This window comes from Eulemur rufifrons, chromosome 16 (genome assembly GCF_041146395.1).
Source record: "Eulemur rufifrons isolate Redbay chromosome 16, OSU_ERuf_1, whole genome shotgun sequence".
NCBI lineage: Eukaryota > Metazoa > Chordata > Mammalia > Primates > Lemuridae > Eulemur > Eulemur rufifrons.
In genome coordinates this window covers 69109090-69130742 of record NC_090998.1, presented here as the reverse complement: position 1 = coordinate 69130742, position 21653 = coordinate 69109090, and the positions used below count along the sequence as shown (strand labels likewise).

Here is a 21653-nt window from a genome sequence, read left to right as displayed (position 1 = left end):
TAACCCCATCATAAATGAGCAGCTGTATAGCAAGTGTTAATTTAATGTGGGTATGTAACCATCAACTCTAAATTTTTAATTTTTTTAGCCCCCTCTGTGTATAATACAGGTATTATGGGGATGAACATGGAGAATAAACTGTGACATTTAATCTGGTTAGAGGGCCCTTTACCTCTTCCACTAACAAAAGTTGTGAAGACTCTAGCCCTGTGTCACCTTCTCAGTTAAGCTTCACATTCTTATCCCCCCAAAGTCCCCCCAGTTTATTGTTGCTGTACCATGATCCTATAATACCATTTTTCTGGCCCTTATCATATTGACTGTTAGGGACCCTGTAAACCTTAAACGAGTTAGGGAATGATAAAATGTGTGTGTGGGGGGGGAGTTAATATATAACTATAATGTATAAGATTTCTATATTAACTCCTCATTTTCACCTCAACTCATGCCATTTCTGGCTTTGATCCCACCATTTCACTGAAGCAATTCTTGTTGCCAAACCAACATTTGGTCCTTGGTCCCGGGCCAGCTTTGGGAACATACCACCTGTGCAGTGGCACAGGGCCCCGTGCTTACTTGAACACTGAGCTATCATTGTCTTGAAATTCTTAATCATTTTTCTACAAGGGCCTCACATTTACATGTTTTACTGGGCATGGCAAATTATGTAGGAAGCTGTGATAAGGCCTGGGCTTACTCAGTCTCTTCAAAGCATTTCACAGTTTGTCACCCTCTTGGAATACTTCTCGTCTCTCTGGACACCACAATTTCCTTGTGCCCTCCTCCTTTATGGCTCCTTCCTTTGCTCTTCCTTGTCTGAAGGTTAAGTATCTTCACTTTCTTCTTTTTTATGTACTCACTTCCTAAGTGAGTCGATCCAGTTTACAGTCTTTAAGGCTTTCTTTAGGCTACTGCTAAGAGTAACAACAACAAAAAAACCTTTAGCAATAATAGCTACATTTGAGTATTTTCAATGGGGCAGGCTTAAATTACAGGTATTATTTCATTTAATACTTTTAATACCTTATTGTGCAGATGAAGTGTCCCAGGCACAGAGAGGTTGAGTAACTTGCCCAGGGGCACACAGTAGTAAGTGACAGCCTGGATTTGAACCCAGGGAGTCTAATTCTATAGTTTGTTCTTTTAACCACAACACTGTACAGTCAAAACCTCTCCCTGAGCTCCAGGTGTGTATGTCCATCTCCCTACTTGACATTTCCATTTATGTGCCTAACTGGCATCTCAAATTTACTATGTCCAAAAAAGAACTTTTGATTTCTACTCCACCCTTCATCACTCCAAACCTCCTTCTCTTGGAATTTTATATGTTGGCAAAAGAACTTAGGAGATTTCAGTGACTATATACCCAGTTCCTATTTCTCTTCTCACAGTGACACTAATTGTATTTCAAGTTTATAAAGTTGCATTTTTTTCCAAGCATTCTACAATCTAGACTTAGTGGTTCTCATTGACCTAGTTTCTGTTATTGGGGCTATTTCTGGAGCTGCATGTACATAATATTTAATAAAATGTGTTTTTTAGGCAAGAGTTAAAAATCTTTCATTTCCTTGTTTGTTCATTCGTTGCCAAGGCATTTATTTCCACCATTGATTGCATTTGTTTTCCTTCTCTTAAAGCCTTAAGTTAATGTCTGACACACATGATTCTTTTATTAATCAGCAAATGTCATAAAATTACAGAGCAGAAAGAGACTTTTAAGATCATCGTATCCAGCTATAAAAGTATTACTGGATCAATTGGTAAAATTAGAATACAGTTGGTAAAATTTAGTATCTATGATAAATTTCCTGTAGCTGATAACTCTGCTATAGGTGTGTAAGAGAATATCCTTTTTCTTAGGAAAATCACACTGAAGTATTTAGGTATAAAGGTGCCATGACATATACAACTTCTAAATGGTTCGGGAAATAGGTGCGTGTGTGTGTGTGTGTACACGTGTGTTCATGTACAGAGAAAGGAGCACAGGGCAAATGATAAAGCAAATGAGGCAAAATATTACCAACAGGTGGATTTGGGTAAAGGGTATATTATTGTTATTTGGGTTATTCTTGTAGCTTTTCTGTAAATGTGAAATTATTTCCACATAAACAGTTTAAAAAATTATCTCATCCAGCCCTCTTAGGAAAAACTTTCAGTCTCCATGACACAGAGTTTAAGCAACTTTCCCAGTCACCCAGGGAGTTAGAGAGGGAACTGACTCAGTCCAGTGTACTCTCTGTTACTCTGTATTGACGCCTTCTAGTAAATAAGTAGTTACTGAGCTCTAAGTTTGAATGCAGGGGCCAGTAATCCTGCTGTATGGTTACACAGGACATAGCCAACCTTGCATATTAGTGATGTAGTTTTGAGGATCTTTAAAAAATATTTTTGCTTTTGCCTGTCAGCCTGAGAACCTCCAGCCCATCTGTTACCTGGAAACCTTGTTATTAGATTTGCTGCCAATTGTAATGAGACATACATATGTTTATGTTTTAACAAACAGTGGTTTTGTTCTTTTATTTCTTGATAGCTACTGCTTCCTGGGACACCTTTCTCATGCTATGGAGTTTCAAGCCACAAGCGAGAGCTTACAGATATGTGGGTCACAAGGATGTTGTAACCAGCGTGCAGTTTTCTCCACATGGAAACTTACTGGCATCTGCCTCACGAGACAGAACCATTAGACTCTGGATTCCTGATAAGTAAGAGAAACAAAGAAACACTTGATGTGCTTTGAATCTAGAAATGCAAACAAAAGCTGGAGCCTGACTGCTCCTCCGGTACTTCTTGGGAATGCCCAAACTCCCCAGTTGCCTACCTATACTACCTGAGTCTCGGTCACATGCGAAGGATACTGTCCTTCATATATAATCAAACTATTTTGTACAATTTTTTCCTCATCTTTACCTTATATCTTCTTTTTGAAAACTATTTCTAGACATGGAAATATGCTTAATATGTCTTAAGTTTATTGGGAGGGTAGCAGTAGTAGTAGTTATCAATTTCTTTGTAAGTCTGATATAAGCTTTAGGATTATCTCCCCAGAAAGATACACATCAACTTGTAAAACCAAAAATTTACAGTTTATTAACCTTCTGACACCCATTTATGGATCCTTTAGGGGCCCTTGGATCCCTATTGAGAAAACTCCTGTGCCAGAACTGTTCTTTGATTTTTATCATTCATTATTGGGCTCCAGAATTTTCTTGTTAAAGAAAATTTCTGACAAAAGTATAAATCATTGTATTTGTGTAAGGTCATATCTTGTTATAATAAATCTCTCTATAAGAGGCTTTTCAAACCCCAGCTGATAGCCCATCTTTTTTAAACAATTATTGTCACGGATTTTTTTTTTTTAAGCTTTTAAGCTCTTGAGTATATAACTTTTCAAACGTACATGAAAATAGAATGAATATGAACTCCCCCCATATACCCATCAACCAGCTTTGACGGTTGTCAGTGTCCTGCCCATCTTGTTTTGTCTATTTCAGTGCCTCCCCCCTACCCCCACCAATATATACCCCCTTTTTTCCTGGAGTATTTTTAGAAGAAATCCCACACATCATATCATTCCCCCACCAATGAAGCAAAGCTCACAGGGCATTCCCCTGCCAGTGGGCACTTCTTTCCGCCACCACCCAAGGGAAACTCCATGTTGAGAAACCCACATATCATCCTGATGATAGCAAATGCTACTGAAGAGAACTGATGTGTGATAATGATAATGTGGATGGCATTGTAGAGGGGGATTATATAAGGAGGAAGAGACTGGATTGAGGTCCAAGAGAAATGTGTTCCAATATCCTTAACTTTGAGAATTTAGAATTAAGTGTTTTTGCTATCTTCACAGCATAACTTCAGTCTCCCATTACTAATTCAAGGAAATCTCGGTGAACAAACTGTTTAAGGGTAGATGAGCTAAAACACACTGCATCATTAATTTGTCATAGCTAATCTCAGTACAGTGATTAAGCTTGTGTAGATGACTCCAGTTTCTCTTTCTAATCATGTCACAGTGGGGCCAGAGCAATGGTGGATTATGGCAATGGGAAGGAAGCTGATGTATCAGCTATCTATTGCCACCTAACAATCCCCAAAACTCAGTATGTTAGTACAAAAACTATCATTTCTCACAATTTTGTGTGTTGTCTGGATGGTTCTTCTGTCCTGCTGGTGTTGGCTGAGATTGCTCACGCAACTTCATTGATCTGGCAGCTGGGCTGGATGGGGCCAATGCCTCACTCACATGCCTGGGGCCTTGGTGCTGGCTGTTGTCTGGGGCACCTTAGTTCTCCCTGTGCTCTCTCTCCAGCAGGACTTTCTTATAGAGTGGCAACTGGGTTCCACGAGAAAGACGGCAAAAGCTGCTAGACCTTTTAAGGGCCAGGCCTGAAACTTACTGTCATCTCTGCCACATTCCGTTGGTCCAAGTAATGTCACAACACCAGCCCAGATTCAAAGTGGGGAGAAATAAATATACTCCACCTCCAGCAGAGAGGAGTAGCATGCATGCACAGGGATGATAGGAGTGCCGGCAGCGTATCTGCAGACAGATACCACAGCTGGTGGCTGGGAGGCTAAGAAAGAATTAGATAGGAGCATTTGCGAAAGCCGTTCTGGCCTGGAGTTCGTCACAACGGGCAGTCAAGAAAACTTGGCTGAACAGACAGGTAAATATGTGGGAGGCAGAGAGCCTATATTAAAGCAAGATGAGGAAGTAGAAACCAGTTAAGCACCAGCACAACAAAGGCACTCCTATCGTGGTTTTTTAAATGCTTCCTGCTGAGACAGGATGCAGTGGTTAGGCCAGCTGAGAGGAGGGCCTTTCAGATTGCCAGCAAGCAGAATGGCCTGCTGGAGTGTGGGGTCAGAACTACATTTCAGGGCAGATTTTTATGATGCTGACTGGCTGTTGCTTGGCTTCCCGGTCATTGCAGATGCCAAGTCTTTTCTTTGTTTTCGCTAGGCCTTATGCTTGAATTCAGGCCACATTACACTCCTGATTTCTACTCAGAAATCTCCCTAGGGACTTCACTGAACTAGTCCCTGGATGCTCCCTCCTAATTTTTATTTAATATTTATTTGTTATTTCTGACATCATATTATATGTGAGGGGATAGAGACTTATGGTAAAGTCACCTTTGCCTCCTACGGGCCACGGGAAGGCTGAGCCAGGTTTGATCTAAGAACATTTAAGTATTGACTCTTCCTAGTGAAATTCAACGAAATGTATCGAGCTCTTTTTATGTGCCTGGCATTGTGCTAGATGCTGGTCTTAAAGAGATAAAGAAATTATCATTCCTGTCTTCAAAAAACTTACTGCTTCATAGGAGAGAAGCAGGTTTATTTTTTTTCAAGTCATGGTATAATGTAGTACTCAAAATAGCCGTAGCACATAGGGAGTGAATAAGCCTGTCTGGCTTGGTCAAGGAGGTCTAGGGATGGGGGAATACTCCAAACTGAGAAAGCTGTGAGTGCAAAGGCAAAGGTGTGCTTGAAGCACCATAACTGCGCCGAGTACAAAGTTCAGTGTTGTGGCAGGATGTTTCGCCAGAGAGCTTGGGCGTTGTGCTTTCTGTTGGAGGACAGCCAGTGACACGTCTACACTGGGATTTATGTGCTTGCAGTAACACTCGTAGCAAGGTAATAAGCACAGTATGTAGGTGAACAGAAAGGGATAAAAGATTAGAGCAGGGAGATCAGTTAAGAGGCTTTTGCAATAACCTAGGTGAAGGATGTTGAGGATATATCTAGCTTAGGGCAAGCAGAGCAGGGATAGAAAGAAGAGGAGGATCCCAGAGATATTTAGGAAGTGAGGATGATGTGGATGTGGTTTGTTGACTTCCTGGAGGAGAGGAAGGGGGAGGAGTTGAGGTGACTTCCAGGCTTCTGGCTTGGAGACAAGCAGATATTGCTTTGACCAACCAAGGTAGCAAAACACAGGATGAGGTGTGGGTGTATGGGAGGCCAGTGTGAACGTTTGAAAATCTGATACGGATATATTATTTCAGACTAAATTCTGTTGCCTGATCTTTTTCAAGCAGTTATGGCAGTTTTCCCCATAAGGGATCGTAATATAACTGTAACTTTCTCAATGGAAAATTGCTAAGTTCTAGACATAGTATAAGGTAAAAGTGCCTTGGGAACACTGGCACAAGGTAGGGTTTCCCACATATCACCTTGGAAAATGCTACTTGTGCCAGTGTTCCCAAGCTGCCCCTGACCTGGCCAGCCTCACTCTGGGCTTCTCCCACCCCCTGCTGCCCTCCTTGCTTTCCCCCACACAGCCACCAGGCTCCCACCCCAGGGCTCTGTCCTCGCTTCCTCTCTCCAAGACACTCCTTTCTTCAAGCCTCACTCCCTCCTTCCTTTACATCTCTGCTCCAAGGCCACCCTTTTTGTGAGGCCGTGCCTGGATGCCCTGTTTAAAACTGCAGCCCCTTCCAGCCCGGCTCTGTTTTCCTCCATAGCGCTTACACTATCTGACCTACTGTATCTGCTTTCCTATTTGTTTACTGTCTGACTCTCTAGAACGTAAGAGCAGGGCCTTGACTATTTTGCTGACCACTGTTCCCAGCACACAGCTGTCACACACTGAGTATTTGCTGAATGAATGAGTATATCCTCAAACACTGTCTAGCCTGCTTCTATTTTTTTCTACTTCTTCTCAAATGCCTCACATTATTTTCTCTCTTTTTATCCTTTTTTTTTTCCACTCTAGCCAAGGGGAAAAAAATGCATCTGAAATTTCAAGGTGTTGAAAAGTGACGTATATTGTTACCATTTATTCTTTGTTTTGCTTGTGAATGTGAGATTGGGCCTACAGGGTAAGCGAGGCCTTAGATACATACCAGGGTTCTTATTTCTCGTCACTGGTGGGTGGCAGCAGGGTGGGAATGGGAAAGTCAGATCACCTGGAGACATTCTGTCTAGAGGCACATGGCAAAAGGACTTCTTCCCAACCCAGACTGTCAGTCCATGCAAGTTCCATGTGACCCCAATCTGAAAATAGCCTTGGTGCTATTGATTTAATCAATCTTAGCTTTTTTTTTTCTCTAGGTTGCAACTTCTTTAAACTGTATACTGCCATTTCTAGAGCAACAAAAGAAACTTAAAATGCATGGTAGAGATTTGTTCGAAGTACTATTTTCTTAGCTTCCCATTAAGACAAAAACAGCAAATGCATTTCAGGGTGAGGACAACCATGGTCTTTCTTGTTAAATATCAGTTGTGACTTTAATGAACAAAAGTAGTATGAAACAGTGTTGACTAAGGGTACAGTACAATGTAGCCTTTTCACGCATTTGTTAGGTTTTATATGAGTTAACCCATTTTATATGCTTTAAAGTCTGTATAAGGATAAAATATTGATTATAAGTAAATCAAATGTGTTATAAATATTGAACTGTTTATTTCCAGGAGAGGGAAATCCTCAGAATTTAAAGCTCATACAGCTCCAGTTCGAAGTGTGGACTTTTCAGCTGACGGCCAGTATTTAGCTACGGCTTCTGAAGACAAATCTATCAAAGTATGGAACATGTATCGCCAGCGTTTCTTATATTCCTTGTACAGACACACACACTGGGTACGCTGTGCCAAGTAAGTGCAAAAAGTGTCATAATAAGATTTCCATATTTTTTTTTTTTTTTTTTGCTGCTGTAGTCCATGTTTTCCCCCAACCTCCAGAAAAGGGAATTGAGGGCATATTCATGCATTCATTTGGCAGGTACTTAGTGTGTGACTGCTGTGTGCTGGGAACAGTAGTCAGCAAAATAGTGAAGACCCCGCTCTTACGTTCTAGAGAGTCAGACAGTAAACAATAGGAAAGCAGATACAGTAGGTCAGATGGTGTAAGCACGATGGAGAAAAACAGAGCCGGGCTGGAAGGGGCTGCAGTTTTAAACAGGGCATCCAGGCACGGCCTCACAAAAAGGGTGGCCTTGGAGCAGAGATGTAAAGGAAGGAGGGAGTGAGGCTTGAAGAAAGGAGTGTCTTGGAGAGAGGAAGCGAGGACAGAGCCCTGGGGTGGGAGCCTGGTGGCTGTGTGGGGGAAAGCAAGGAGGGCAGCAGGGGGTGGGAGAAGCCCAGAGTGAGGCTGGCCAGGTCAGGGGCGGCGCTGACCTATGCCCTGGGTGGGAGGAGATGCTGCTGCAGCCTGCTCATCTCTCTGTCCTGCACCTTCCTGGGTGGCTCCGACTGCTGCGTGAACGATACGCTGTCAAAGCAGCGCCCGAGGCAGGGAGACGTTGTTAGGAGACTGATGCAATACAAGGCCCAGCTTGGCCCAAGGTGGTGCCAGTGGAAATTGCGAGAAGCACTTAGATTCTAGATGGAGTCTGAAGTTACGATCTGCAGTACCTGCTGTCACATCTGATGTGACAGAGAAAGAGGAGTCGGGAGGACTCTGGCAGCAGTCTGTTGATAGACGAGTGCTAATGTAGGTGTCATTACCTGTCAGCTAACATCACAGAGCCCTTCTTATTCATGAGAAACGATTCCAAAACAGTTATAGTACATCTGACAGAAGGATTGTTTTATTTCTCCCATTTGGCAGATGAGGAAACTGAGTTTCAGAGAGGTGAAGTTAGGTCTCATCTAGTTGAAAGTGACAGAAACCGAAATTCTTTTTCTCCCCTTCACGTGGTTAATTGGCTGATGTGTTTGGAGTGGGGAAGAGAACACTAGGACCAGGGACCCCAGTACTGTCAGGTCTCTCTCTGTATCTCTTCTCGGGGCTTCTCTACATGCTGGCTTCGTTCTCTCACACGTGCTGGTGGGAGGTCATGCGAGGCCCAGGCCTCAATCCTCATAGCTTTGTGACAGGAGGGGAAAAGCTTCTCTCTCCCAGCTCCAGTTAGAAAAGTGCCAGGGGTGACTCTGGCCCTGCTGGGGCCCTGGGCCCATCCCTTTGCCCAGCAGTGAAATACTGCGGCTGCCTCAGTGTAAGTCGGGGGCCCGGCGGAAACCAGCTACCCTGGCCAGGGAGGAGGGGTCATCCCAAGCTTATGTGCTAGGCCTGGGGAAAGAACAGTTCTCACAAGGAGGGGGCATGGCACAGACGTGGTCACTAGGGAAACACTGTGGCCACCACACTCTGTGCCTGCCGTGTGAAATAACAAGCCAGGTGTCCCCAGCTAGGCTGTGGTGGAGTGGCAGGTGGAGCCAGTTCTCTCTGCCTCGCCTTGTAGCCACACTCTTCACTAAAGTTACATTCTCAGTGGGACATAATTCCTCAGGAGGTGCTGCCAATAACCTGTGGTAAGGACCGTAAGATGAATACAAAAAGATCTCACTTTTAGTCAATAGTTTTTTTTTTTTTTTTTCTCTTAAAGCTTTCAGCCACCTTTTGGCTCTGGCCATCTCAGTATTATTTCTGTATTTGCCATGTAGCTGTGTGGTGAAAAACAGAGACCCTGGCCCTAAATATACAGATTAGTATCCCAGCCCTGCACCTTGTCAATGGTGTGACCTTTGGGAAAGTCAACGAACTTCTCAGTGCCTCAGTTTTCTCCGCTGTAATATTAGGATCATGATGGTAGCAACCTGCCACATAGGTTGTTGTGGTCTTTCAATAAGTAAATGCCCAGGTAGCACTTAGAGTAGTGCCTCGCACATGGTAATCACTATGTAAATCTTAGTAATCATCTTCGTCATCATCATTGGATACCTCATTCTTACTAAATTTTTAACGGTAGCGTATAACTTGAGTTGATAATTTTTTAGGCTAAACTTAATTTAACAGCCCAGAATCTCCTTAAGTGGGATAATTTTTTTCCACCTTTGGGTCCCAAGAGGCTGGTCAAATCATTTGTGTTTATTTATAAAATGATGTTGTAAATAGGAAGAAGCGGCAGAGAACAGACAGAGGTACAGGCAGCTGGGTCAGGTACTGGGAAGGAAGAGTTCTGTCGCCCCCCCTAGGAGCCAACTCTGGGTATGTTTGGCAAAGGAAACATCCCTTATCAGGGAGCTCAACAATAAGCAAAAACATCGAATATTGATTTAACTAAGCAAAACAGAATACTCTATTTACACTCCAACTAAAAATAATAAGGTTATTTATCTAGCGTGGACTGTGTGCTTCTGTTTCCTTCCAAAAAGAATGAAGGTGGTTTATACTAACTCTCACACCTACGGATACATCAGTCATGGAGGGAAGGAGCAGCCAAGTCTATCTAGAATCACGTAAACTGAGTTTCCTGCAGCTGAGGTATTAGCGGAATGACAGTGGCTGACATAGTTTTCATTTTCTAATAACAAGAAGGAATACTGTCATGTTTTCCATGTAAGAGAAAATCTTTCCTAGAAGTAAATTCTAGGGGGTACTTTATTCACTGCCCTTGTATTGAATCATCTATATAGAATATAAATGTTTAAAAAAGAAGGTAACACTAATGCAAGACAGAAGAATTTATAAAAAGTCACCAATAATGTAAAATTTTGGTCTTCAAAATGTACCTTTAAGCATAGCCTCTGCTATGTACCACATATCTGTATTAAGTACGTAGAGATGAATAGAGTCTTGGCCTCAAGGAGCCTATAGTTCAATGGAAAAAAATAGATACTAAATAATTATAAAATGATGTACGCTGTGGGGAAAATGATACACAAGTGAATGAGTGAGGCATTGAACTAGATTTGTGTGAGGAAAAATCAAGGAAGACATTCCAGGCTGTTAAGTTAAGTGTAGCCTACAGCTGCCTCCCTACATATTTTAAGTCTGGCCTAAAGGATTCTCCCTACATAGTGAGGGGGAGCCTAACTGGATGTGTGAATGGTCTGTAACCTTCCCCTGTGGCGACCACGAGTTTCCACCAGTCACAGATGGCCAACTGTTCAGACAGCGAGCTGCGACCCATCGGGCCGTTTCCGTACCTCACTTCTGTTTTCTGTGTGTCACTTTCCCTTTTCTGTCCCTAAATCCTCTCCAGCCATGCGGTAGAGCCAGAGTCTCTCTGAACCTATTCTGGTTCAGGGGCTGCCCCCAATTTGCAAATTGTTCTTTGCTCAATTAAACTCTGTTAAACTTAATTTGTCTAAAGTTTTTCTTTTAACAAGGCCCAGACCTGAGGAAAGGGAAGTGGAAAAGGAGGCAGCAGGCATGTTTGTCAGGTGGGAGGAGGGTGGGCAAAGTGCTTCAAGGAGGGAATCAGAAGGAGCACAGCTCCGTGGCCTGGAGAACACAGTGTGCCCTGGGAACGTCCATTCTTCAGCTGTGGTCGGAACACGGGAAGCAGGTGGGGCAAGGTAATGTTCATGTGCCTGCCTGCACCACAGCATCACCCTTGAGCAAGTCGGTTCCCTGCTCTCAGCCTCCGTGGAAAGTGAGGGTAGTGAGGCATCTCTCAGTGCAGGATGAGAAATACAGGTTTGTGGTGTCTGAGACTGAGTGATGCCGGAAGACTGCCTCTCCTCCAGCTGAGCTCCAGTTAGGGAGAAACTCTGGAGTTGGGGAGGAACCATCAAAAGTGTTCTTCTCCCTCATCAGTTCGAGAGGAGAAAGCAATGGTGGAATTCTGCATTTCTGTCCTTCTAGCCCCGATTCCTTGTTTTCTGGTAGTGGTGCTCGAATTTTCCCTGAGAAGCCAGGATTCCCCCTCCATCCCTTTGTCTGTCATATGCTGGAGTGGTCCTATCTCCAATTCCAGCGGCAGGCATTCAGCTCAGGCATAGCATGCCCCTCCTATACCTCATGCCTTTCCTCTTGGATTGCTGCATATAGGCTTGTTTAAGTCTGTAACTGCTGAGGGACACTGTGGGCAAAAAACTGACCTGAAAATGATGTTGATTCAGAGGAGAGCAGAGCTGTGAGAGGAAGACAGGATGAATTGTTTAATCACATGGTCTGGCTTCTGGATACAGCCATACCTGAAAGTATCAGAATGTGTGTGTGTGTGTGTGTGTGTGTGTGTGTGTGTGTCAGAGAGAGAGAGAAAGAGGGAGGAGGGAAGGAAGGGAGGAAGAAAAGGAGTGAGGAAGAGGTGAGCCTTAAAAAATTTCCTTTTGCTTTTTTTTTTTCCTAAAAAAAGATGCTTTCCGTAGGAAGTGATACTGGAGCAGAGTTTTAGAAAAATGAGATCTTCATGTCTAGTCAAGACACCTGTTTTATCTCCGTCCTCAACACCACTGCCTTAGGGTTTTTGGCATTGTTGGCCCTTGTGGAGACTTTTGCAATAATTTCTTAAATATCCTGACTGCAGATTCCCTTCATCCCTGCTTTTGTACAAAGCAAATCGTGCTGTTCCTCAGCAACTCCTTGCCCTGGCATGTATGCTCTGCCTTCCTGTTACAACCTGTCTTTCTTTTGTCACTTTCACCATTCACATTTCTGCTGCCATACAAGGTTTCTCAAGCGTGAATGGTCTGTTTTGTTCTGTGCCGTCACACTTGGTGCCTTCCATGCCCAGACTGCGCCTTGCTTCCACGCTTCCTTCACAGTTCCGCTCTGTATCTCTTCCTCCAAGAAATGTTTCTGACTCTCCCAGGCCAAGCTTAGTGTGATTGCTTTATGCTACTACATTGCCCTGTTTATGAAGTTTGTCAGCTTAGTCCTCTCTTCCCTATTAGACTTTGAATTACTAGCATTTTATTTATGTCGTATTCTCTTGCCAGGCACTGTTCTAAATTCTGTGGATATGGCAGAAAGTAAAACAGACAAAACTCCTATTCTCATGGAGTTTACTGAAGGAAGACAGATGACAAATTATTAGTGATAAGTGGTCTGGAGAAAAATAATGTAGGGTAAGAAGATAGAGAATTATGGGGCTGGGAGGCGCACTTTTACGGACAGAAGTCATAGAAAGCGTTAGCCACTGGGTGACATTTGAGCCAAGACTTGTGTGCATTGAGGGAGGGAGGTATCAGGAGAGAGTATTCAAGATAGAGTCAGATATGGTGTGAGAAGCACTGAAAAGTGTGTTAGTTACAGGGTGGGGAAGAGTCAGGAGTTGTGCAAAACTGTGGTTGAATGAATCAATGAAAGGTCGGTGAGCAGAGTTAGGCTGATCTCTAACGTGCAGGTAACTTTGGTGGGAATTTTCATGAGTTTCTTCAGGGAAGAGTCATTTTTTTTAATCTTTTATAGCAAATCCAGGACTACTGTACATGCATGTTTTGCATGCAGCTGTTTATGTGGCTTCACTGCTTTCTTTTGTCCCTTCTGGTTGACTCTTGTTCAGATTGGCAAATTGCTTACTCAGCACAGTTAGTCTTAATGGAATGCCTGTATCTTTCTGATACCTTAGGGTTGTGAGGGATTTTTTTTTTTAATCAGTTGTTTTCTTACTGTTTGGAGTGAGTAATTCATGTGAAACTCTGCAGAGGGCTCCCTGGAGGAATATTCTTTGATATAAATAATTTGCTTAAATTTATGAATAAGGATTTCATCTTCTTGGCAACTTTTCACTGCCACACAGCAGTCCCCAGACTTTTTGGCACCAGGGACCAGTTTCATGGAAGACAGTTTTTCCATGGACCAGGGAATGGGGGAAGGCGGAGCTCAGGCAGTGATGTGAGTGGTGGGGAGTGGCTATAAATACAGATGAAGCTTCACTGCTTACCCACTGCTCACCTCCTGCTGTGCGGCCCAGTTCCTAACAGGCCACAGACTGCTATTGGTCCATGCCCTGGGGCTTGGGGACCACAGCTGTAGAACATGCTTACAGATTATTTCTCATACATTTATTATAATCTTTTTTCTTGCCTCATTTTACTGCAGTTAGAACAAGAGAGTTTAGACCAGTGTCCAGAGGGCGCAATTGACCATCCACGCCCAGCTTCCCAGAGTGTGCATCTTTCAGTGAGAACTTAGCCTTGATGAGGTCATCCTAATCCAGGACTTCCAAAGGTCTGCAGGACTAGAAGTCCCATTTTCACTTTATACCCAGAGGTCAGAAAGCTCAGGGGGAACTGTGTCATGTTTAGTAAATTTACGAGAATCTGAAACATAAACCAGTTGCCAGTTTACTTATTTATAATGACAATGCTAACCGCCAAAGAGTTTAGAACATTTGCATTCCTTAATCAGGGCCTTCTTCGTTTGCCAACAAAGTCAGAATATAATCAGAAGGCTGCTCAGTGAGTCCTAGAACTAAAGCAAGGGGAGTTTGTTGAAAAAAATCAAAGTAGTTGGCTCTGAAAATCTCTGCCTTTTAAGTGCCTTTTAGTCCATTTAAATTTATGTAACTTGTCCTGTGATTGGATACATCTTATTGCTTTCTATTTGTTCCATTTGTTGTTGTTTCTTTATCCTCCTTTTCTTTTGGATTAATCAAATATTTCCTTGTATCCCATTTTATCTCCTCTGTTGTCTTTTTAACTTTACTCTGTCTAATTTTTTGTGTGTGTTTAGTGGTAACCTCTAGAGGTTACAGTATGCATCCTTGACTTATCACAGTCTACTCTTGAATTAATTTTATGCCATTTTATATATAATGTTAGAACTTACAAAAATATATCTCCATTTACCCACTTTTTGACAGTTTTACTTCTACATATGGCATAAGTTCACAATACATTAAGCAGCCAATTTTCTTCTAAAGAAAATGAGGAACAAAAAAGTCTTTTTATATTTACCTCCATGTTTGCTAGTTCCAGCACATTTGGTAGGATGTCTCTTCAGCCTAAAAAACTGCAATTACCATTTCTTGAGTTCTTGTAGTGCAGGTCTCCTGTTGAGGCTTGGATTTAGCCTATGTAGGATGGATCTAGAGTAGTCTTTACTCATGGGCTATAATACTAATGGCCTTTCTAGGGTTTCTGCAGAATGCCTAGAGTGTTCAGCAAAGTCTGGTCAGAACTTGAACAGCTCTCAGTACTATGTAACCGCTGTAATCTTTGTTCAGCTCACAGCCTCCCAGTAGTTGTTCTCTGCCAAGCCTTGTTGCCCTGTGCATGAGCAGCTTTGTATTTGACCAAAGACTTAAGGGGACTCATAGACAGAATTTGTGGGGTTTCTGCTCTTCATAGCTCCTCCCTCATACCCTGTCCTCAAAATTCCAGTTGTTTAGCAGCTTTGAATTCTGACTTACATTTCCTCTGCTCCTTGAGATTGCTATTGTCTCCCTGGGCTCTGCTTCCTTGTACCATGGTTTAGAAAGTACTCCCAGGCTACAACCTGGTATGGATTTTATGCTCTTCTTATGTGCTTCCCACCTCTCAAGATTCACAACCCTGTGCTATCTCTTGCCTAGTGCCTAAAAACAGTTGCTTCATATATCTTTCCCAGTTGTATGCTTGTTTATGGTAGGAGAGTAAGTCTGATGACCATCACTCTCCCATTGCTGGAATTGGAAGTTCTGTCAAAGGAATTAGTGAAACCTGACAAGCCAGTTTCAAAATGCTTATGAATGCAATAAATAAGCAATGGTAGCCAAGAAAGAACTGACAAAATAATTAGAAGAAACTTGTCCAATTAGCTCTCAAAACATAGTTGAGGCCGGGCGTGGTGGCTCACGCCTGTAATCCTAGCACTCTGGGAGGCCGAGGTGGGCGGATCATTTGAGCTCAGGAGTTCGAGACCAGCCTGAGCAAGAGCGAGACCCCATCTCTACTAAAAATAGAAAGAAATTATATGGACAGCTAAAAATATATATAGAAAAAATTAGCCGGGCATGGTGGCTCATGCCTGTAGTCCCAGCTACTCGGGAGGCTGAGACAGGAGGATCGCTTGAGCTCAGGAGTTTGAGGTTGCTGTGAGCTAGGCTGACGCCACGGCACTCACTCTAGCCTGGGCAACAGAGTGAGACTCTGTCTCAAAAAAAAAAAAAAAAAAAACATAGTTGAAACTATAGTAATTAAAATAGTACAGGATTAGGAAAATAGGTCATAGTCCACAAGCAGACCCATGTGTATATGGGAACTTATGATAAAGGTAGCATTTTCCGATCAGTGGGGAAATGTATGGACTTGTTTTTTGTTTTTTGTTTTTTTTTTTTAATAGAGACAAGGTCTTGCTCTGTTGCCCATGTTGAAGTGCAGTGGCTTGATCATAGCACACTGCTGACTCGAACTCCTGGGCTCAAGCGATCCTCCCACCTCAGCCTCCTGTGGAGCTGGAACTAAAGGCGAGTGCCACCATGCCTGGTTAACATTTTTATTTTTTGTAGAGTTGGGGTCTCACTATGTTGGCCAGAATGGTCTCAAACTGCTGTCCTCAAGCGATCTTTCTGCCTCAGCCTCCCAAAGTGCTGGGATTATAGGTGTGAGCCACTGCACTCAGCCAGTATATGGACTACTTAATATATGGTTAAGATTTTTATTTGGAAAAATATACAGTTGGATCTTTATTTTATATACCATACATTAAAAAAAAAAAACTATAGATGAATTAAACAACTAAACAATAAAAATAATCCAAGTAGTAAGTACTGCTCTTCCAGGGCATGGACAATGTATTTAAATAAATGTATAGGATCAACACAGCAATTATTTCTCCTTTTAGTATTTGAATTTTAAATGTATGCCATGGACTTAGATAATTAAAATTCTTTGTCTGCCTCCGTGCCCAGTACTTACTGTAAGCTTGTTCCTGAAGCCCAGACTTATTCCATGTGTCACAGAAATGGTGCCCATTAATATAAGGGGAGATGAACAACTGAATTCTCTGGACTCATTGTTTATGACTATGTATCTTACTTTACAGAAATATTTTTAAAATGTGCCATATATTGAGAAATATAGTCATGCTTTTAAAATATAAGTTAGTTTTCTCAGGTCTCATGATCAGCAAAAAAAAAAAAAAAGGAAAAACATAGATTACTATAGTTTTTATTTTTATTTTTGTAGAGACAGGGTCTTGCTATGTTGCCCAGGCTGGTCTTGAACTCCTGACCTCAAGCAATCCTGCCTCGGCCTCCCAGTTGTTGAGGTTGCAGGCATGAGCCACTGTGCTCAGCAGTATAGTATTTTTAGAAATCAATTTGCAAAATATATCAGGAGTCTTTGTTATAGTGATTCCATAACTGAAAATTTATCTGAAATACTCTTTTGCATTCAAAGGAAAAAGCTTTGTATTCAAAGGTATTGCTTTCAGTATAATTTATAATGAGAAATTGGAAATAACCAATTTTTCCAGATAAAGAAAACTTGTTAAATGTATTTAGATTATTATGTAGCCATTAAAAGGGGAGTATATGTAAGTTATGGCATGAAAATATTTTTACATGAGGGGTACAAAATTCATGATTTTAGTATAAAAGACCTACATATGAACAAAAGGTTAGATACCTGTCATACACAAAATATTAAGTGTGAATGTGTTTGGGTGATAGGATTCTAGACTTTTAAATTTTTCTGTATTTCCCAATTTTTAAACATAATTTTTCTTTAATGATGAATGAAGAAAACATCATTCAAGATATATATGTAGGCGAGAAATACCATCTCTTTAGCTGCAAAAGAATTTTTCTAAAAGTTAAAATTATTGTAGCCCTAAATTTCTAAAAATAATGTATCTTGTAAGATAACTTATGTTTATAGTGTTCTCAGTCAAAAATAAGTAGAAGCTAATGTAGAAAACTTTTCTAACATTGCTTTTTGAGCATTAATTTTAGGGGGAAAATCTGGCTTTAATTCTCAGTTGTTGGTAGGGTTACAAGTGATCTTTTGATCATCTGCAGTATAGATTTTTTTTATTGTGGTAATATATATATAACATAAAATTTACCAGTTTAACCATTTTTATATATACAGTTCTGTGGCATTAAGTAAATTCACATTGTTGTGCAACACATTGCAAAGATTTTTGTCAGGTCTCATTGGTTATATATGATATGAAGTTAGCCCCAATTCCCTCGAAAACTTTGTTTTTTATTATTATTATTATTATTATTGTTCCCTAAATATTTACTGAGGACCTACTCAATGTCAGGCATTGTGTCTGAGGATAGAACACTAAATGGGACAGATGTGGTTTCTCTCTTCTTAGAGCTTACATTCTTTTAGGCAAGCAAACAGACCACTTAGTCATAAGTGAGATGTTAACTGTGAATGTGGGCTACTCTAAGAACACATCCTGGGGTGCTGACCTAGTTAGGGTGCAGTGTTTAGGAAGGCTTTTCCTGAGGAAGTGAATAGAAGCAGAGAACCTGAAGGATGTGTAAAATCCTTCTCCATATTTAAAGCTAGGTAAAGAGTAGGGGGCCGTGTTTGAGGCACAGGGACGAGCATGTGAGGAAAAACATATGCCAGCGCAAGGACCTAAGAGAAGATGGGGACGGTGCCCAGGAGGGGAGAGTGATGGAAGACTGTGGGCAGTGGTCCCCACGTCAGACTTCTCTTCAAGGGAAATGTGAAACCACCAAAAGGTTTTAAGCAGAAGAGTGACCGCATTTGATTTGAGATTTAAAGATTACTTTTAGGCCGGGTGTGGTGGCTCACGCCTGTAATCCTAGCACTCAGGGAGGCTGACGCAGAGGATTGCTTGAGGCCAGGAGTTCGAGACAAGCCTGAGCAAGAGCAAGACCCCGTCTCTACAAAAAATAGTAAAAATTAGCCGGGCATGGTGGCATGTACTTATAGTCCCAGGTACCCAGGAGGCTGAGGCAGAGGGATCATTTGACCCCCCAGGAGTTTGAGGTTGTAGTGAGCTCTGATGATGCCATGGCACTCTGGCCTGGGTGACAGAGCGAGGCCTTGTCTCTAAATGAATGAGTGAATGAGTGAATGAATGAATAAATAAATAAAGCATCTACCTAGCAATCGTCTATCACTTTTGTTGCTTGTGGAGCATGGAAGATAGCAGGACCGATTATGGTTTGCGGAGACAGGACCTGATAATGGATTGGGATGGAGGAAGTGGAGGAGAAGGAGGAAGCAAGCATGACTCCTGGGTTTCTGGCTTGAGAGACTGTTTACTGAGAAAAAGAACACTGGAGAAGGAGCAGTTTGGGGAGGAAGAGGATGAGTTCATACTTGGATAAGTTCAGAGTTGGAAGTGCCTGCAGTATATCCAAGAGGAGACGCCCAGTAGGCAGTTATACTTACGAGTGGAGATTCCAAGAGTGAAGTCTGGGCACAAAGGTAGTAAATGAGGCAACAAATAATTAGCATGTTTCATGGCATACTTAATCTTTTTCATCTGCTTTTTGTCTCTCAGGAGTTGCAGAAATGAATCTTGTTACTGTAGTCAACAGATGGTTTCTCTTCTAATGCTGACCAACAGTTAAAAAACATAAATATTTTGTTTATTGCCTCAGACTTCACCTTTGTCTATAAACACACCATATCCTATCAAAGCAAACTTGGAGACTGCCAATTTTTTTTTTTTTTAATGAGTCTATGAAAATTTTAGGGCTGACTGCAATCCAAACTCCCTCATAATACAACTAGGAAACAATGGTCAGTGTGGTTGTGAGTTTCACAAGGTTACACCCAGGCAGTTGCAGAATTGGCCCTAGAGTTCAGGACTCTGCTTACTGGGCAGTCTTATTTCCACTACTTTTTACTGCTTCCTCCTATTGAAGAGCTGCTAGGTTTCAGAGTTCCTCTTACTAATGATTTTTCTCACACGACATGGAACAGTGCCTACCTTGTTTGGTCTCAGAGCCCTGAGGGCTGGAAATGTGTTTTTATGGAATATTACTAATGATAAGAAATATTCAAGGGAAAATTTGGATTTCTCATGAAAGCACTTTAAAATTTTTCATGGACCCTTTTGGTTCCGTAATGAATGAATAACTCCGTGACTATGCATATAGACATAACATTTTACATACAGTTTCAGGAACTACATAGATTCCAAGTTAAAGAACTCCTGTTATATAATTTGCACTACTCTCAAGGATGTGTGAATCCATTTTTCTAGAAAGAAGTTCAAGAATTTCCTCATTCTATTGAATGAGTACAAATGAATTTTAAGGGGTTCGATGGTCGTTCAGTTAACTGCTCAGATGCCTTACGTCTGCTGATCCATTAGTCACTGTTGACTAATGTAATATCCATCTTGGTGACACACTCTCTGGCAGTTTTAAAAGGTGGTTGCGTAGAAGTGAATTAGAGAGTCAGAAATCTATTAATGTCTCAGTAGAAATTTTATATCTTCTTTACATTCTTAAAATTAACAGCCCAGTTAGATGTTATTTGAGCCCTGACAGTAAAGGACTTACCTTTCCTGCTCAAAGTCAGAGCAAAGAGAAGCCTGTTTTATTGGTCTTAACCTATTTTTGATGTATCTGATGAAACATAAAAGGGAGGAGGAGAAAATACAAACTATCATCCTCGCTTTCGGCCCCCAAAGGCAAAAAATATATACAGAGCATATATGCAGGGATTATAATGTGGTATCCAGAGCAGGGGGGAGGACTCTGCGTGCCCTTAGGTTGTTTTAAGTTGAAGGGAGAAACATCCTCTCCCTCGGGTACCAGCTTCTTCCCTTCCACCACCTGCATTCTTCGCTTATCTGAGGTTCATACCCTCTTCATTTCTTTTGTGCTCAGAAATTTCTTCCAGGCTGTGGACCCTCCTGTTCAGGGTGGATCTTTAGCTGACCAAGATATATGCTTTTCCTCATTCACAAGTTTCTTTAAAATCCTGTTTCTTCTATGGAGCTTCTAGTGACAAATTGGTGCCTTTTTGGTTACAAACTTTTTTCATATCGCTTTCTAAAATTATATTATTTGTGTGCCCTCCCTCCTTCCTCCTCCCCAGAATAAAAGCCTCGTGAGGGCAGGGATCTTATCAGTCTCATTCATGACTACATTCCTATTACCCAGGGCAGTGCCCAGTGCCAGGTACTGGCAGGTGCTCGATATATCTTTGAGTGAATCAGTGGGTGAATATCTTCCCCATAAATTCCTCGAGGACAGGGACCGTGCCTGTTTTACTTACAGCTTATGACAACACACACAGATTTTCATTAAAGATAGTCTATAGCCTCCTAAGAGCACTGCGTCACGGTCCCCTTCCACTTGAGAACTTTCTGTTGTTTACACAGAAGCCACACAGAACTTCCAGTGCTCTAAGTAATGTGGCCAGTAGAATAAACTTTCCTTTTTGCCAGAGACTTAAGCACAGTGGCTCAGAAGTTTGGCTATGGAAACAGGCTGCCTGACTCAAATCTGGACCCCTCCCCTTATTAACTCAGTGACTCTGGCAGTTACTGATGCTTTATGTGCCTCAGTTTATTCATCTGTAAATTAAGGCAAATAGTAGCATCTGTTTTATAGGATTATTTTGAAGATTAAATGAGTTGCTATCAGTAATGTTTTAAGAACTATTCTAGGACATATGTACTCGATAAATGTGGGTATGATCATGACGTGATAGTGGTGGTGGGGTTCGGCCAATAATGTTGTAGGATGAATATTTTTGTATTTTATTATTATGTGATCATTTCATCTTATTAATATTTTTTTCATCATTGCTTTCTCAAAATATAAGAATCAAGTCTTCTCAGAAATATTCTTGTCACTTATGATATTCATATTAAGTAATTTTTTTAAAAAAGATAGCTTATTAAGAAACACAATTTGATTCCTTGCATTAGTCATTTACAATTATTATGCAAAGTTTATTTTCATGGGGGTACTGAGTAGATTTTTCTTCTCCAGAGTCTATGTAAAATAAGTTTCTTCTATTTAGAGTATTTCTATAATATGGTCCTTCATATTTGAATCTTTCTCACGTATTTTCTGGAGGAAAAGATTAATAATATA

General features: G+C 41.5%; 1 protein-coding gene across 2 annotated transcripts in view; it reads left to right on the top strand.

The window, feature by feature from the left end:
- Positions 1–21653, top strand: part of POC1B (POC1 centriolar protein B) — a 90289-nt gene that overhangs the window by 18611 nt on the left and 50025 nt on the right. For both annotated transcript variants that reach the window (XM_069491261.1, XM_069491262.1), the window contains exons 3-4: positions 2531–2702; positions 7420–7599. In XM_069491261.1, the coding sequence (XP_069347362.1) occupies positions 2531–2702; positions 7420–7599 (352 nt within the window). The remainder of the gene's footprint in view (positions 1–2530; positions 2703–7419; positions 7600–21653) is intronic.